The 18,549-nt window shown below is 39.9% G+C and overlaps 1 protein-coding gene across 6 annotated transcripts in view; it reads left to right on the forward strand.

Annotated features, from left to right (window-relative positions):
* The window catches only part of MET (MET proto-oncogene, receptor tyrosine kinase), an 87,766-nt gene that overhangs the window by 897 nt on the left and 68,320 nt on the right, over window positions 1-18,549 (forward strand). The window contains exon 2 of one of the 6 annotated variants that reach the window (XM_048301879.1): window positions 7,536-7,608. The exons of 4 other annotated variants lie outside the window; for them this stretch is intronic. In XM_048301879.1, the coding sequence (XP_048157836.1) occupies window positions 7,591-7,608 (18 nt within the window). In that variant the 5' untranslated portion in view covers window positions 7,536-7,590. Of the gene's footprint in view, window positions 1-847; window positions 7,609-18,549 lie in introns of those variants that run through there. One more of the 6 variants, XM_048301878.1, reaches the window with a different exon arrangement.

The following is an 18,549-nucleotide window of genomic DNA, read 5'->3' on the forward strand; positions in this document are numbered from 1 at the left end:
TGTTGTTGGGTTGGGTTTTTTTTTCCATTTTTAAAAGCAGAATTTGCTTTGAATGGTAAACAAAACGCAAAGGGCTCATATAATGGCATTCCACCACTGTTTCCATGTCAGCATTAAATTAGGTGGTCTTTGGCTTTATAAATACGGAATGCACTCCTTAGAAATTGGAAGTTTTGCACATACATCAGTAGGGATTAATAATCAAGTACCAGCGTTGTTTAACAAACTGTGCGTTTGTAACCTGTAGGAGGTTATTCAAGCTGCAGTGCATGCTTTTCCCGAAGAACCTATGCCCTGTGTGGTAGTTCATTTGCTTTCATCCCACAGGTGCTTTTTGCATTGTCCAGCAGCAAAAAGAGGATGGTGTCTCTTTTTTGTCGTCTTTTTATTTTAGATCTGAGAGGTTTGGATTCATAATCAGGCAAGATAAAGTGTCTCACATGTTTCTCTCTAGAGAGCTGGTTAAATGTTTACAGATCATACACTGTGAGAGCAAAAAGCTAGCCTTTGGCAGGAGCTGCATGTTGAAAACAAAGTAACTTGGAGAATGACTGTATCACTTGTTCTTTGTGCCCTAATCCTTCTTCAGCACTGTATGATTCTTTTTCTGTCTTCTAATACAAACTGAATCATTTGGAAACTGGGATATTTTGTAAAACATTCATGTCGCTGTTTACAGAAGGGAGAATCAACTTCTGTGCCTTTTTGGTGGGGAGGGAATGAATTATCCTATAAGGCTTTTTTTCTCTTTTTTTTCCTTTTTTTTCTTTTTTCCTTTTTTCTTTTTTCCTTTTTTTCTTTTCTTCCTTTTTTCCCATTTTTTCCTTTTTTTTTTTTGCATTTTTTCCTTTTTTTTCGTTTTTTCTTTTTTTTCCTTCTCTTCAGAGGTTAACCACTGCATAGCAGTTCTTTATTGGTAAGGAAGAGTGCACATGTTGTGGCTGGAGAGTGATTCACAGACATGTTGTTTGCTCAGGTGTAGATGACAGTGCAGCCATAGATGCATGGGAGCTCACTGAGTCAGGGCAAGGCAGCCAGAAAGCCAAAATTCAGCAGACATTCAATGAAAGGCTCATGAATGCAAAACTAAAGCAGCAAGTGTTGTCTTCCCAGGACTGCCTTTCCCATCCTGATTTTCCTGCATTGATGGTTTTCTGGTACCTTAGCTGATGACCTGCAACCTCTTCCCGCTTGTCCAATGCAATCGAAGGGGCCAACCCACCTACTCTTATTCTTCTATGATCTGCAAGTGCCTGCTCTGTATTTTTCAACTCAGATGAGAAATTCAAAGCCGGCTGCCTCCTAAATCTGGCTTCCAGAACTCCAGAGACTAACTGGCACAGCTGGCTGCAGTGCAAGAGCAGCAGTCTTGCCTTCGCAGCCACAAAGGGAACCTGATGCCGGCAGCATGCTGTGCTGGGGTAGCCGGAGAGCCAAAGCTACAGCAGTGGGAGTCACAGGGCACTGGGGGATCTGCTTTGTGCCACGATTGCTTTGTGTTGGGCATGCGTCTAGACTTTATTTGCTTCAGGCAGAAAGCAAGGAGAGGTCCTGCATCTCCATCTGTGTTTGTGAAATATCTAGTGTAAGGGAAATCCTGCTTGGGCTCTCAGCACTGCACATCATTTCTTGAACAAGAAAGGGATAGGGTAGCTGAATAGCATTCTCTGAAACTACAGAAACACAAAACTCAATAGGGAGTTACAAGGATCTGTTTGGTGCAAAGCAGAAGGAATGCATGTTGTGTGTGAAACTTCAAATATACCTTCCTAACATTTTGGGTGGCATAACCCTAAACTTTGTGGTGGGTTCCTGTGAAACCCTTATGTCCAGGCTTTCTACCTCCCTGTTGCTACCTTGCTGTCTGTCCTTTGAGCCAGTGGCACAACTTCATGTTTCATTAGGCTGTTACCCTCAGATGAGGCATCAACCTCTGCATCTTGTCTGCTGTGGCCACAGCTGGTGATTTTGCTTCCTATAGAAGGTTGTATTTGGTAATTAAACCTGTACAATGCACCACTGGTGGTCATGCCACATGGCCCCAAGCAGCATGCCATCACCAAGGAGGCAGGGCCACAGCTCCATGAAGGACTCTGAGGATGGCATCTCTTTGCTGTGGCCAAGATGAGGAGGTTTCTGTTGTTCTCTTATAAAAATCTGGTGTTTTTCTTAGCAGTGGCTTTAAAAATCTCTCATACATAGCAACTGATGCAAACATGTTAGCAGAAGCCATTTTTAAATCAGTTTCCTTACCCAGGGGAAATGTAGTATAGACAGGGCCTTCAGGAAACGAATAATTAGGTGACCTTTTTCCCCCCAGAATATCAGGTCTGTTTTATGTAGAGCTGTTTGAAGTCACACAAATTCTCATTACTCTCCAAATCTCTAACCTTGCCTTGTTTAAGATACCTTTTAGGAAATCAAATCAGTGTTTCAATCTAATTTCCAAAGGCATTCAAACACATGGTATGTGTGCTAACTTGTTTCCTCTAGCATTAACAAATCTAGCAAATTGCCAAGCTATTCGCCTTGAGGAAAACTATGATGTTGTACAAGAAGATAAAGTATTTTTTTCCTCCAATTTTAAACATTAGAAAAAGAAAAGAGGTGAAGTTATCAGACCACATTAGTCCAGGATATAACTCCTTTGAAGCAAACAGTGTTCCCAAACAGATTGCCATGGTTTTTGATCTGTTCTGGGACTTTTTAGTCATGCTGTGATCTTTTTCAGTCACTTGATGTGGCTGGATGGTGACTGAGTCCTCTTGGCTCAGACAGACTTTCATTGAATTAGTTGCAATTGAGTATACCAAATATAAGAGTGGAAAATAGAAGTGGAGATAAATAATTTAAGGTGCTTATAACCCTCAAATTTTAAGAATTTTATAATGCTCATATTTTAAGGAGAGTACATGTGTACATAAGCCAGGCACAAAGGTGCATGTGGTGCAACAGAAGCAGTGAATGGCCTGAAACCTCTCCTTTGCCTCTCCTCCCAACACACCAGTCTCCAGGGAAGCAAGTGCTCCGGAACATTTAATTTTTCAAGCAGTTGTCAATAACAGAAGAGTTTCTGCAATGCTGCTGAGGAGTTTAATAAGCTCAAAATTCTTAAACAAAATGCTTCCTTTTTTTTTTTTTTTTTTTTTTTTTTTTGGTGCATCCTACAGCTCTGATACTTTCTTCTGCTTGTCCCAAGAAAATGAACGTGCCATTGTCCTTTTGTATGGAAGGCAGCAAAAGGTTCTTGTTTGAATTCATGATAAATTTGGTTTCAAATGCATGTGGAAGGAAAATTGCCTAATGCTTTCAGAAGATTTTCATTTTGCTCAAGTGTTCACACCATGGCCATCACCATGGTATTTGATAGCTATCCACTTTGTTGTGTACGTTGCAGCTTTAGCCTCTCACTGAAGGGTCACACTGGCATATCTTTTTTTCCTGTAGTCATACAGAAATAACAATTTTTTATGTAAGTTGCTTTCCTCTACTATAGTTCCTTCATTTTGATGTTTATCCAGCTAAAGAGTATCAGAATTTTTTTGACATGTATGGTTATCATTTCTGTGAAGGATCAGTGACCTAGCTTGATAAATTTAAAAGTTCAGCAATAAACCTAAATATGTGACATTTATTGAAATTCATTCTTTTCAATGGAGCTACTTTCTTTCAAAAATATTGAGAATAGTAAGGGATTGCATCTGCAATTTGATTAAATCTACAGTTGTTACCATTTGCCTTCTGAAAATTGATTCCCTCCCCTCCCTGTCCCCCAGCTTGACATGCTTATTGATTAAAAATTCTCCGCTGGCCTAAGCTAGCATATATTTGTTAGTGTTTGTGTGCTTCCCATGCAAGTTCAGACAGGCTTTCAACTGTGGAAGCCAACTCTATTCCTAAACTATTGGAAATGGTAAGGTTCCTTAGTAATTGTTTTAAACTAAATGATGACACATCTTTGAACCCCATTGTACGAAGGAAAAATACCTTCTGACTGGAGAGAGGTTTCCTGTTTATGTATGTGTTTGCTGGAATTAAGCCTTCCCCTGTGTGTTGGCTGAGTATTTTTTTGTAATCCAAAATGGCAACATGGCAAGTCACCTCCACAGTTTATTTTTTGGACAGGATACAGGTCTTTTATTTTCAAAATAGCATGGCTCTGGAGTTGATGATGAAGCACAGGGGCCTCTCAGTTACACTCCTGCAAGCAGACTCAGTTAATTGAGGAGGCACACTTAAAAAGACAGCTAGATTTAGGCAAGAAGTAATTAATTTTTATTGACAATTTTATACAATGTAAGTTGTTCCCTTCCCACACAGGAAGTTTTTGGCTTCAGGCAGATTTTCTTTCAGCATAAGGATATGAAATTTGCCATATGTATAATTTATTTTATAAAATGGCTAGAATCATAGCTTTGGTTGTGACTGAAGAGAGTCATGTAAATTTTTCTGCTTCTCTTTAAAAAGAGCAGCCCAGCAGGTGGCCTCCAGGTGGTAGCCCAACTGCAGAAGGATGGCATGTAATACCTGAAGGGCTTTCAGCTGTTTGGATATGGACAGGTGACCAAAAAATAAAGCATATATAATACTCTTGCCTCTTGGTATCTGGGGTGTGTAGATTTGTGACCTTGCAGCGTGCCCTTGCACCCTGCATGCCATAGCTGAACCTCCTTCAGAGGAGAGAGGTGATGTCATGAGACTCAGAAAGGCATTCTGCCTACAAGAGTAATAAGACTGGACTACCACGAATTTAGGCAGTAAAGTTACAGTCATTTATGAAATACAGTGTTAAGGTTTCTGGTTTGCTTCAAATAATGCTCATTTTAAACAACTGTCTGGGACTGGGAGAAACCTGGACTAATGGACTGATTACACCGAGCATTTGTTAGGGCTGAGAGCCACATGGCCCTGGTGTGGGATGTCCACACCCAGCCCCAGCTTTGCCACCTGCTACCCCTGCCCACATCTGGCAGAACATGCCTTCAGGTGAATTCCAGTCCCTTTATCACCCACCACAAACGCTCGGGCTGAAAACAACACGTGTCGGTCTAAGAAAACTGGCTTTTTTTACCTCTTTTTGTGGTTGTGCTACTTTTCTGGTGAGAACCCTGAGCAAGACTGTGGTCTCATGGTTGTCCTTGGAAGTTTTGCCACTGACTCTTCATGGACACTGGATTTAGCTCTGCTTTTGCGTGTGTCTGCACGGTATTTGAAAAATAGATTTTCTCTTCTTTGACTTTAATAGAAGGTTGATGTACCTTTTTTGACATAAAATTTTTCTCATTAATAGTTGTACAAATTGTTAATTCCTTCAGGAACTATTTATTTTCATCTAAATTTTGTGGAAACAAGTACTTTCTGAGCATGTTTAATGAGTTACGTGAAAACAATTATCATCTACAGTTAGAATTCCAAACTTAGTTATTTAAGGTTTCTTAACTTAATGTTTCTTTTGTTTCTTTGTTTATTTTTTAGTTTGTTTGAGCTGGATGCTGAAACTCACCTTTCTCTTACTTTGTTTTGAAACTGTTCTAGCTAGTGAGATTTCAAGCTTGATAGAGGTCCATTGTGCCATGTGAATGCCTAGAAACATAATTGTTCTGTCTTTAGCTTTATCATAAATAAGAGTTCTTTTTTGATTGGTTGACCCAAAATAATTCACCAGAATTTCAGGACCATCAGAGAAATTTATTAAGACATTGGGGTTTGCCGCTCCCACCCCTACACACCTGTATCATGGATGATCCTGTGAGGATAAAAGTAGCAACTTTCCAAGTAAGCCCAGCATTCCAAGTAGGCCCAGAGAAAAGTCCCAAATCTGTGGATTGTCCCAAAGCATGACTAGAAAAGAAAAAAGTGAAATAATTCCACAAGCTTAATTTGTCTTAGATATATGCTGGCATAACTCGGGCTTGGATTGCTCTCTATCTTCGAGACCGTTATACAGTCCAAATGGTATGAGGATTTCTCTTATGGGAATCCTATATTCTTTTATCTGTTGCTATTATATATCCTGATATCTGTTATGGGTATTATTATGTATTTTTTCATGTGTCTTCCCATCCAAATGTATCAGATTCTGTTAGGTCTGAGAAAGCAGGATAAAGCAGAGTGAGGCAGCTTTGCTGAAGACAATGAGAGGTGTTGGTAGTTGGATTAACGTCAAAAGTTGATTAATTGCTCTCTCCTAATGTCATTGAAAATGTTAAATGAATTACTTCAGTTATATTCAGTTTTCTTGTCTATTTCTAGAGCAGGGGTACTAATTCTACATGTTATATATTACTGTCCTGTAAAACCTTTCCTAAAACTCTTTAGGTTTATTGCTTTTGCTCTTTGGATTAGAGGCCAATATTTTTCCTGAGGGAAAATGTTTCTTGTTAATACTCAGTATTCAATATCATTCTTACAAATGCCCAAAGCTGCAGTAAAAAAAAATACAATTGCAATATTAATAATCTTTTAAAGAGTAGGTAGAATGCAAACAGTAATGGGCTCCAGTAAGCAGTGAGCCAATGTGGAGTTCCCCGTGTGATAAAGCACTTCTGCATTAGAGAAAATAATCCAAATTTCACCCTAAAAATGTATTTACCACCCATTCAGATGAGTGGAAAATGTTGTTCGTGTTTGAAGATGCAATTTAGCTTGCAGTAGATGATTGAAAACTGTCTTAACTGTTGTTTAACTCCTCTGATGAAAGAAAACTTTGATGAAGGAAAACTTTGAACACTTTGCTGTCGCCTTCCTATATATGTTCAAGGACAGAGTGCTGCATGGTAATGAGTTTTATCACTGTGTGTGTTTGCAGCACTTCCAAATAGTAAATGGGGGGGTTCTCCCAGCCAGGATGTAGGTGCCTTTTGTTAAACTCTATCACCTTCAGTGGAAACTATGCAAGAGTTGAAAGCAGAGGACTCAGATGTGCACTGTGTCTTTATGCTTTACTTTGATTTCTTCATTTCCTAGTATTTAGGGTTTATTAAGCCTATTGCGGTCAGAATCTGAAATTCCCAAATGTCTCTTTTTCCTGGTATTGCAAACGCTGGCCTTACAAGCAAATTACCAGAGAACATGGCATGGTGGCAACATTGCACTGTGTCCTTTTCCCCTCTCAGAGGATTAAATAGCTCCTTTTCTGGGGATGTGCTCTCCTGTGACATTTTCAAGATCTTGTCAACCCTCCACTGTAAATTTCCACAATGGCAAAATCCCATTGAAGCTAGCATGGAAACCTTACTATAAGTTTTTTAATTATCCTATGAAATTTAATATTCAATCTGTTTGTGCTTCAGAACTGCAAGATGTTAAAATCTCATTACATTTTATCTTCCATTAAATCCCATAGAATTCAGTTATTATTTCTATCAGATTCCATTTGATTCTTGTCCTTTTTATCCTGACCTTATCTATACAAAAGAGATGGGTTGCAAGGCATGTCCATTTGTGAGAAAAGGGTGATTCTCTACTTCTCCTGGTGACATTCAAAAAGACCTAACCAACAATACCTTTTTTTTTTTCCTTGTTGACTATGGGAGGCTACATGAGAGGAGATGTTCTGAAAGTAGAACATGCTAATAGAAGTTGAGAGAGATGAGAGCCAGGCAGAAGGTAAGTAAAGTCAGCACAAGAGCACATGAAATCACAAAAATCATTAATGACCTTCTGATTGCAGAACTGAACGCCATGGTTATCATGCAGGGCTAAAAAAAAGGGAAAACACCTTGTGTGGTCATTTTCAGTTAGAAGGGCTCTTTTCCAGTTCTGTGGAGTTTCCTTTCCTTCTGAAAACACAAAAATAAGTATGCATTTGTTCTTCAGATGTAAGCTACCATGATAACATCAGCTGGGGTAGAGCTCAGAGACAACTTTGCTGCTTCCTGAAGATGGCTGAGTTGCATTTTTGTTTGTTTGTTTTCAGATTGAGAAATTTTCATATAACATGCTTTGAAAGAGCTTCTTTTATGCAAATGATGCCACAATTCTCTTGTATGTGAAACACAAGCTGGGCCAGCCTCTGTCTGCAGATAAGCAGGAATGGCTTTCAAAGTTCCCTTGACTGCACTGGGAGAGCTCCCTGCTTATCTGAGCAGAGTATGTGCACCCAAAGTCCCTGCAGGGTACAAAAATAAGGTAACAACCAGTGAATTGTTTTCACAGTACAAAAAGCCTTTCAGGAAGGAGCAAGGAGCAATAAGAGGAGGCTTAAAAATAAGAAAGTACCCCTTCCCCAGCTGCAAAAGGGCAATCTGAAGGTATGTTATTTACTGAGACCACCATCACATGCTATTAATAGGGGTAAAAGCCCATCAGTCAAATATTTGACTACTCGTGGTTTATAGGGATTTCAAAGACTTATGGAAAGATAATGTCTGTGTCCATTAGCTAGTTACTTGGAAATGCAGTGTTGGTTAATTCAGCATTTCTTTAAAGAGTAATGATTATCTTCATTAACAATATATAAGATTTTTAAAGATTTACTCTTCTGCACCTATCATTCCTGTTACATCTTCTACATCTCAGTATTTACCCTGTATCATCTATTGCTCATTTTAAATGAGGTAGTATTGAGATTCTGTCATTGCCACAGATCTTCTGTCTTTCAGCCTGTTTTAAGCATCCTGTTCTCTAGTCCTTAGTCAGCTCAACTATCACAGCAATCAATGAGAATAGTGTTTGCATATAGACTGTGGAGTCAAGTCTTGGAAAAGATGATGGCTTCACAGTGAAGGAATGTAGATTATCCTGCCCTAGCTTAGGTCTGAAACCAGGCTCTTGTGTGAAAGCCAGGTGTGTAAGAGTTCAGATCTGTCCATCATCACCCCAAACATCTGTATCTTGTTATAATTACTTGTGAGTAATTATTATCACAAGTAGTCCATATTTTTTGTCTGATGCTAATAAGCAATACAATATAATTTGAATATTTTTAGTAGTAGCAGGGATACAAAAGAAAATGTTCCTGCTAAATGACAGTGACCTTTGTTCAGTGCCCAATATATTGAATTAAATACCAACTGTTTAGTAAAACATCATGCTCAGGAGCAATTGTTTCACTATAAAGTCCTAAATTAAAAACATACATTAACTGACCAATTTCCAATTCTACCACTGCCATTTGATTTTCCTTTTAGATAAACAGACCGAGCTTAATGTTATGGGAAAGATCCAGAGAGGCTGCTTTGGCATCTAAAATTGTGTTTAGAGTGAGTTTAGGGCACAAGTCCAACAAACAGATCTAAAAAGCTAACACTCACTGGCCACAAAGCTCTCAGGTGCTTAGATTGACCAATGTCTGCACTTTGTGCTAAATATTCCCTGGATCTCACCTGAGCTGGAGCTCTGGAAGAGAAGACCAAGCAGCAAGAGGCTGAGTCCTGGCTGGGTTACAGCTCCCAGCAAAGCTTTTTTGCAGTGCCCAGACAGGATGGAGCCAGGCACAGGTCCTGCTGCTGACAGGCAGCCTCCAGCACCACGCTCCATCCCCTCTCTTCCTCCCAGCTGGCTTGGCTCCAAAGCACCAGGACAGCTTTGCCTAGGAGGACTCACATTCCACTGTCTGCATCTTCCCACCGAGACAGGAAGAGGAGGAGGAGGAGGAGAGAGGAATGGCCCTGGGGTGGTGGATTGCTGGATCTCATGGCAAAAGGGCAGGAGAATGCAGGCAGGAGCTGCAGAGAGAGGGCAGGAGCCAAAAGCAGCAGAGACAAGCCCTAGTTCCAGATGAAGACCTTTGGCCAGGCTGTTCATGCAGGGATGAGGACCATGGTTTTAAATCAGTCCCTTTATGGCAGGCACCATCTTACAGCTCAGCTTTTCTGTGCTGCACCCTGCACAGTTTGACCACCAGCACTAAGCCTTTTGTGTTTTGGAGATGTTTTGTAAGTGGATTAATCTATCCTCATTTCACCCTTATGAGAAAGGTAAATACCCTCTGAAGTTTGGAAACAGCCTCTTTGCTTATCTCACAGACTCCTTGAATCTGGCTCCAGATTTCCAGAGGAGGCATTCCGGGGTCTGAAGAAGTCCAAAACTTCATTCTGGTATAAATGAGAACCCCTGAAGAGCTACAGTTGCACATTTAAGCTCCCCAGGTCTCCTCAAGATGAGGGGAGAGGACAGTCTGAAAGAAAGTAAATGAAGCAGATGAAAAATCCTTTCAGAAACAAACACACAAAAAAAGATCCCATTAACATGAAAAAACTCAGACTGCTCAGCCATCCCTGAACTCCTTCTTCAAACTATTGAACTTTTCAGCATCTTCAGAAGGTCAACATAATACTTTAAAATAAAAGCTGTGCCTGACGGACCCTTGCTGAGGGACATCTGCCAAAAAAAAGGCAGCTGAGGCTGCCACAGATCAGCCACTCTCCTGATTGCAGCTGTGACACAGTTGCCTCTGGTGAGAGCCAGGATGTCAGATAGGCTGGTCCCAGGCCATTTCGGGATTTATGAATGCCAATACCGTAAAGTCCTTGGAAGGCAATCATGAATCACAGGTTCGCAGCAAGGCAGCAGTCATGCCAATGAGTCGTCATTAACTCTGTTTCTAAACGGAGTGAAAGTAGGGCATCAGTTAAAGTGCACTGCAATAACATAAACTTACAGTGACAAAAGCGAGGTCAGCATTAAAAAGAAAAGGTCATAACCGCCTAACCAAACACAGATGGGAAACAAGCACTATCCTTGACGTTCCTGTTTGATTATCAAAAAGCTGCTATGAAGCTAAGTAGACCATCAGGTTATTAACTTTGTATCAGATAAAGTATTAAAGCTGAGGCATAAATAAAGACCCCATTGCTTTCACTAGCAAATTTACAGACACAGCCAATTCAGTTTTGTTTGTAGCTGTTCTGAGTGTTTGCACCACATTTTCACTTGGGGCAAAGACCACCAAAGCTTTGCATAGAGGTGGTTTGTGTTTGGCGGGGCTGATTATCTCAAACACAGCATTACACAATCGTGGTTATACCTTGTGGAGCCAGCTTGGGCATGGAAGGAGTGCAGTCTGCTTTCCAGCACTAAGTAAACATGAAGACAAATCACAGTATCAGCCCAATACAGTATCAGCCCAATACAGTATCAGCCCAATGGACTGTGCCAGGCCAGACCAGTTCAGCAGCCCCACAAAAGTTCCTAGATGCAAGGAGATGACTTGGAGGCAACTTAAAGTCCTCTGTACAGTGCTGACAGTGATCCACAAGCAGAGCTTTTTCTTGGTTTTTCTTTTCCCCGGGTAAGCCACCCCCAGCAGGCTGAGTGAAAGAGAGCTGAGGGTCTCATTCCAGCCTTTGGGCCAGCTCTCCAAATCTGTGGGCCCAGCTCACTCACACAGATGTGCTGATCTTGCTGGGATCCTGCACAGTTTGACCATGACATCTCAGCTTGACGAGCTGCGTATCAAGCAAGGCATCAGCAACCTTTTGGAAATCCTTGACCCTAAGTTTTGTCACTAATTTGCCTTGTGGCTCTTGGAGACACATTGACTAAGAAGGGTGAAGTCATGGCACACAGTGGCATGCTTTATGTGTGCCCGCCAAGCAGAAAGCCACTGCCTGACACTGTCCTGCCAGCTCTTTCAGAGGAAAGAACAGAGCCAGCACAATTTCTTTTGCTTAGTATCCTAGGTATTTGTACCATACCTTGGAAGAATTCAGGGACTTTTTGGGTTTTATTTGCTGATATTATTATATTTACTATGACATGAAAAGGAAATTTGATAATTTGGTGGGCTTGTAGATCCATTGGTACCATTCTAATAAAATATACCTTATCATCACTATTTTGGTACAGTTGTCATATACCTTACCATCTGTAGCTATTGACATATAGAACTTTTTTTTTTCTTTTTTCTTTCTTTTTTTTTTTTAAGAGAGGTTTTTTAAGAGATTAATGTTTGGCTGTGAAGAGTTATTATCTCAGGGACTCCTAAGAACCATTAGCAGCAAATGACAATTAAACTGCTGGAAATGTCCTGCATCAAGATCATTCATAATTGCTGTTAGAACATTTAGATCAAATCTGTATGCTGTCTTGGTTACTCATGACTATCTGCCTTTTAATCTTTTTCATTTTTATGACCCATGCCATTCCTTTAATTATCACAGTATGGAAGGCTGTTAGCTTTACAAGACAGGAAAGGCTTCCAAAATATGCTCTGCATTTCAATACAAGAATTCAGGTAGATAGATGTTATAACCATAAAAAAAAGTAGAAAATCTAAGTGCTGGGAGTAGTTGAGGGAATTGAGCTAAAACTGCACTTGCAGCCAGGTTTGCCAACTTGGCTCTTTACAAAAGGAGGAACTGCATTCCAAGGAAATTACACTGTCCCTGTTCAGTACAGACAACCACAGAATGCTCAGACTCATGCAAAAAAGTTGAACGGAACCAACTCAGAAATGCAAGAAAGTTGCTTTCTCCTACTATAAGGTGTTTTTCACACTAGAAACAAAGACTTGCATCTTTACCTGAGCTTGTGTGATTTCTTCAGTCCACCAGGACATGTCTGCATTTGTCCCAACTCACTAGAAGTTGGTAAAGGCCTTTGCTTTGCATATGCGGTAAAAATACATAAGAGATGAATTAGTCTGTTCAAACATGAAAAATTTGAAGTGACCCCCAAATATCTCCATTATGCACTAACCTGAACCAGAAGACCAACATTGCCCTGTATTATTAGTCATGACATGTGACTATATCAAGCACAGCGTGTTACTCTACTCACACACACACAGCTCTTTTTCTACTGGTACTGAACCTTTGGACTGAGTAAGATGTTCACATATCAGTTGTCAGGCTGAATTATTTGCTGCAGATACCAAGCTTAAGTCTGCGCTAGAACTGGGTTTGTTCTACTTCAGCTGTAGTGGTAAAGAGCCACAATAACATCGCAGGTATTTTCTTACTCAAGTTCCACAATTGCTGACTTGCATTTCAGATGAACAGAATGGAACAATTGTGTTGTTTGCTTTCTATTTTCCTGTTATTGCTAAACAATACAATAGTTTTTTAAAAATCCTTCCATCCTTATCATCCAGATGTGGAAAGCTGTCCTCTTGTATTTAAAGATCCAAATCCATCTGGAAATATAAGCATGAAAAAATAGTGAAGGTTCTACCTTATTTGGGGTATTTCCTCCCTGGTTTTCATTTATTCTTTGTATATTTTGAACTACTAGTCCATGTTCTTTGTGGAAATGATTCCTCAGCCCTTAAAATGAGTACTACTTCCTCACATGAGAAATTTCTCTCAATTGCAAGGAAAGCTGTATTCCACCTATTAAATTAATCTTTTTGAGCAATATATAGCTCTTGATCTGTTCCACTCATTTGTAACATATCAGTGAGTGTTTGCTGAGGTTCATTACAAAAGAACCAGTAGTGCCATTGTAGACCATCACAACAAAAAAATGATTAAATAAATCCAGTTGTGCTAGAGACCCATGACATGAGTTGGCTTTAGGGTGTTAAGTTCTGAAGCAAGTTTCGAATGAAATACTCTGCTGCACTGCAGGACACCTCCAAAAAATACCAAATGAGTGTAAGAATAGAATTTTCTCCACTGCAAAGGCTAGATTAGTGTTCTTGTGGTTTAAAGCCTGTTAAAAATAAATGCGCTAGACAACAAAAATGCTTCTTCTGATAGCTGCTGTGAATTATGATGGTATATTGGACCCAGTAATGGACCATGTATATAAAAGAGTGTGTTTTATGTGGGGATAATTTAAATTCTTTTTTTATGTGTTTGAATAGTGTAAGAAAAGGCTTACAGATCAGGTGAACCTGTTAATGAAAGCAATTTCTTCTGACACGCATGACTGCACTGTGTATGTAGAGAATGTAGTTAATGGTAGATCCTTCAGCAATTGCCTAGACTGTGCCCTGTCCAACAGTCCTTCCCCATCAGCCATCTGCATGCACACACACCTCTTGGAATAGCATAGAAACCTCCCAGCTCTGCTGTCAATGAATTTATGACCTAAATCACTGCTAATAAGTTCTTTGACTCTATGCACTGGAACACTGCATTGTGTTAGAGTGGATACCATGCTGTAGGAAAATTATGTTGCCACCCTAGTCAGGATGAGTGACCTAACCCAGAGCTGAAATAGTGCTGAAGACAAGGGATCATGAATTTTAACTCAGATTAGCCATTTGAATGCAGCTCAGGGATAATTTCTATGTTTGTTGCTGACTTACTCAATTTCTTTGTTTTTTCTGTTATCTTAAGGTAACTAACTCAGTTCAGATTTAAAAACTTTTTTTTTTTTACCTGTGAACATAGAAAACAGGTTACCTTCACTAAGTATTTTACATGTAATCAACCTTGTGTACAGATGCAATTGATTAATTGGAAAGTCTGATGAAGACACATCCATTATGAGCTTAATCTGTTGAAGCTCATGCCAGTGCTGTGACAGATTTGCAACAACCAATTAAAGCTGGATGGATGGAGCTGTTATCATCACCCCCTCTCATTTTCCCTGTCCTCTTAAATGATGATGCTCTCTCCATGGCACAGCCTCTGAACCACAGGGAATCAGGTCCTGCACTGACACAGATTTTAGTCCAAAATAGCAAAGCAAACTGAGCTCTCAGGAGGACCAGTCACTAGGGTTATTCTATATAAATTTGCCACCACAACTCTGTCAGAGACCAAAGGAACAAGGTGTACTATCCCACTGGAAGAATTATAAAACCATACTATCAAATGTTTCCTTAAAGAGGGGAAAAGGCTACTGTTTGCTGACAATAGAGTTTTTGAAACATGAATTAACATGGCTCTGCTGTTGCCTAAACTGAAATGACCTACTGAGGACTAGATATGTTCTTGTGCAAACATGCTCTCTGTGGGATAAAGAGGATCCTGTAATTTCCTTTTCTGTAATAAAGCAAGGAAAAATGAGATGCACTAAACAACCTAAAAAATGCTTTCATGTCCGTGTGTTGTCTGAACTTGTGGAGATCCATGGAGTGCTTGTGATCAGAAATAAATGGCACCCAGGCTTCTGAAATGAGGGAAAGGAAAACAAGCATGGCTGTGTTTTTTGGCTTCATTGAACATGCCAGATTGAACATTATTCCATGATAAGGCCAGGCCTGGTTTATCAGTACAGTGGCAAACAGTGAGAAGGAGAGACATGATGTTCAATATTTACAAATTATCACCCAGGCCATAATTAGAGGGAACGAAGCTTGTAGGAAGAAGATTGCCATTGGGAAACTTTTAATGGTACAAAAACACTTGAGACCAAGCCTGATGGAAAGCACCAGCCATAGCACTTGAGATTGCCAATCACACTAATATGACACATCATTACCAACCATTTGCAATGGTTAACCAAAATCTATTTTCTCATCAGTTTTACTGGCTACCATCTGATGAGGGATGGAAAAATGAGCACATCATGACACTGGCTTTGAAAATATCTCTTACAAAAGGAATAATCCGTGCACAGCTATTGCTCACTGATAGCTATTGCAAGCCAAAGCTTACAAGTCATCTGTAGACACATGAGGGACACACACATGTCGCAGGAAGGTCACAAAAGATTGAACAGCATCAATCATTCAAACCAAGTAGAGAAACAAAGGTATTCCTTGTTTTCCTTCTGCAACTGATAGTGGCTAGTTCTTTGACCTGTATCTATAGCACAAGTATTTTGGTTCTAATTCATCAAAACTCTTTCAGTTCAATGAATTACATTTGAGTCTATGCTAAGGAGAACTGTTGGACCTCTGAAGAAAGGCAGGACTGAATTTTTAATTCACCAAAATTTCTGTGTTTCTTCAGGATGAATTCAGCTGAAGTGTATTTGCAGTGACCTGGTCTGGAGGTTACAAAAGAGCAGCTCTGTGCTGGAGGTTGCAGAGTCAGAATAGAGAAAGAACCTGGGTCAGACACAGATGGAAAGAGTCACCAAATGTCCTGAGACTCTGAGTAAGAAGCAGCAGGGTTTATACGGTGTGAGGACTGTGAAGTAAACTGTACTCTTCAAATGATTCCTATGTTCTCCCTAAGCTATAAATGTCTCACCATAGACATGTCCCTTCTGATACCAGGCACTTTGAGGGAAGATTCACAGTATGCTGGAGACGTGGACTGTGGGGAACCATCTTCCCTAGAGAGTTGCCCATAAATCTGAGCTGGAGCTTCCCATAGGTGAGAATCAGCAGATTTCTGTCTGGGAGGATGCTTGAAATTTCTCAAAAGTATTACAAAGGAAAGCACCATGATGAGACTCAAATTAAAGAGAAAAGATGACTTGGTTTTCATTTATTGCTCATATTTTCCTTCCTGTAGTGGTAAAATAAAGTACCTATTATTCCTGGCATCCTTTACATCACACTGAATCCCACCTTTGTTCTTACTGTTAAATTTTCCATTCCAACATCACTTGCTAAAGGAGTCTAACATGAAATTTTTGGTCTCCAGAGCATAGATTGAAATCGGTGGTGTTTTACTGAGTGTAGGCAGAGCAGCCTATCTGAGGATACTGGCCTCACATCCCAAAATATGGCTGGAGTTAAAGCATAAGTCAGATAGTATTTATGGCTCTAAATACCCCTGCAGTGCACACTGGTACTGGTTGTTGGACAACTGGGATCCTCTTTTTCAGATGCTGGAAGAATGGAGAGGATTGTAAACTGAAGACTGAGAGACATAATGGGTGGGAAATCTATTGTGGAACATTAAAACAAGAACATAGTACAGAATATACTGCAACATATAAAGGTGCCTGTCACATAACCTTCCTTCCATCTTTTTTTCCTGTGTTGGTGGTCAATCAGCCTCATCCTCACCCAGCTCTTGTCCCACCCATTGCTTTCTCTCTCCACTGCAGGACCACCTCTGTTATGTGGGATTAAATTTATTCTAGTAAACGATATACCTACCTCTGCATTGTGTCAGAAATATAGCACTTTTGGAATTTTCTGTTTAATCCAGTATTTCTCAGAACATGCTGACTCATCAGAAGTGAATCTGCAGGAATGTATCAGTTTCAGCAGTTTCTTGGGTGGAAGTGCTGGTTGAAAAGAGGCAGACAGTCAGACCAGGCTCCCACTGCTCCCAGTGCTGGGACCTTCACTTGGCACTGGCCAGGCAGGACGTGAACACGATTGTTCTTGGATCATGTGTGACTTCTGGGTGTTTTACACAAACTTTGAAAGCTCTTGGTTCCATCCCAGCACAGAACAGGAAAAATTCCACGATAGCAAGATGTTACAGAGGATGAGAAAACAGTTTCTTGCCCTATACAATATGGAGGTCAACACTTTGTGTACTGTGACTATTTTCTAATTATATCGATATCCTTGCTCTTTTTTCTTTCTTTTTTAAATGTAAATCCAGGCTAGATTTGTTTCCAGGATTCTGTTATCATTAATTAATATCAGAAAAATGTTACTGATTTGAAGGAAGATCTTTATGTCTCAATACTAGAAGTGTGACTTGTTTTTACCAGCTAATGCTTGCAAATAGCCCGTGTTTCTGATTTTTATCCCCAAGTCTTGATCATGATTCTTATCAGACAATAGGGAGAAAGAACAATTAGTTTCCAAAACCTATTATTTTGTGTAATTAAAGAGGTAAACCACAGAAAGAATTCAGTGGATGCTGAAATAAAGCATCACAAGAATTATCGATTGTTTTAACCAATCTAGTGAAAACACTGGATTTATACACAGCTGAAACAGCTCTGATCTATAGTCATATTTTCATTTTGCTTAAAGTCCTAATGAAATAAAAAGTTGGTACAGACTCCTATTATTCAGTCTGTAATTTTCTAGGTCATCTATTTTAAATTCTTTCAGTGGTCACAAGCATTTCTTGATTAGCAACAATTGCCTAACTATAGTCAAACTAGAAGGATTTTCCCAAAGTATGTGATCATATTGCTGTTAGAATGCATAATTGTTTTCTCCACGAAGAAGCTAAATTTGGCTTAACAACTGTGTCATGATGTTAACAGAAAATGTCTGGTGTGACAGGGCATAGTGTGGATACTGCACTGAAACGCTCATAACCACAGCTCATTTCATTGATCTTTCAAGGGGGTGAAATATCACACAAGTCATCTGCCTTTGGTTTTTCAAGCCACATCAAACAACTGTGCAGAGATGTAAAAAAAAGACAGAAGTGCTAGGTGGTTTGATTTCATCAGTTAATGGCTGTAGGTCACTCGATAGCCCTTTGTTTACAATACAGCAATATGCCTGTATCTTGTAAGGCTCACCAGAGTGACTTACTGCTGTGGTACAGGGCCTAAAATAAAGCTTGCACATGCCAGGCACCACATGATGCATAAAATATTCTAATAATACATTACAAAGCCTTGTCAACACTAGGGAGAATGACTATTCCAAGAAATAGGGCTGGCTGAAAAAAGACATTTTTTTTTCAAACTGGGCCTTTATGAAAGACAGTGATTTGGGGAGCTGGCAGGAGAGAGAGAGAGAGAGAGAGAGAGAGAGAGAAGGGTTTCTTGCTTTGGTCTGGTGGAGAAGTGGCTCTTTCTTGGTTAATCAAAAATATCAACAGAATAGAAGTC

Source organism: Corvus hawaiiensis, chromosome 4, assembly GCF_020740725.1.
Source record: "Corvus hawaiiensis isolate bCorHaw1 chromosome 4, bCorHaw1.pri.cur, whole genome shotgun sequence".
In the NCBI taxonomy this organism is placed as follows: Eukaryota; Metazoa; Chordata; class Aves; order Passeriformes; family Corvidae; genus Corvus; species Corvus hawaiiensis.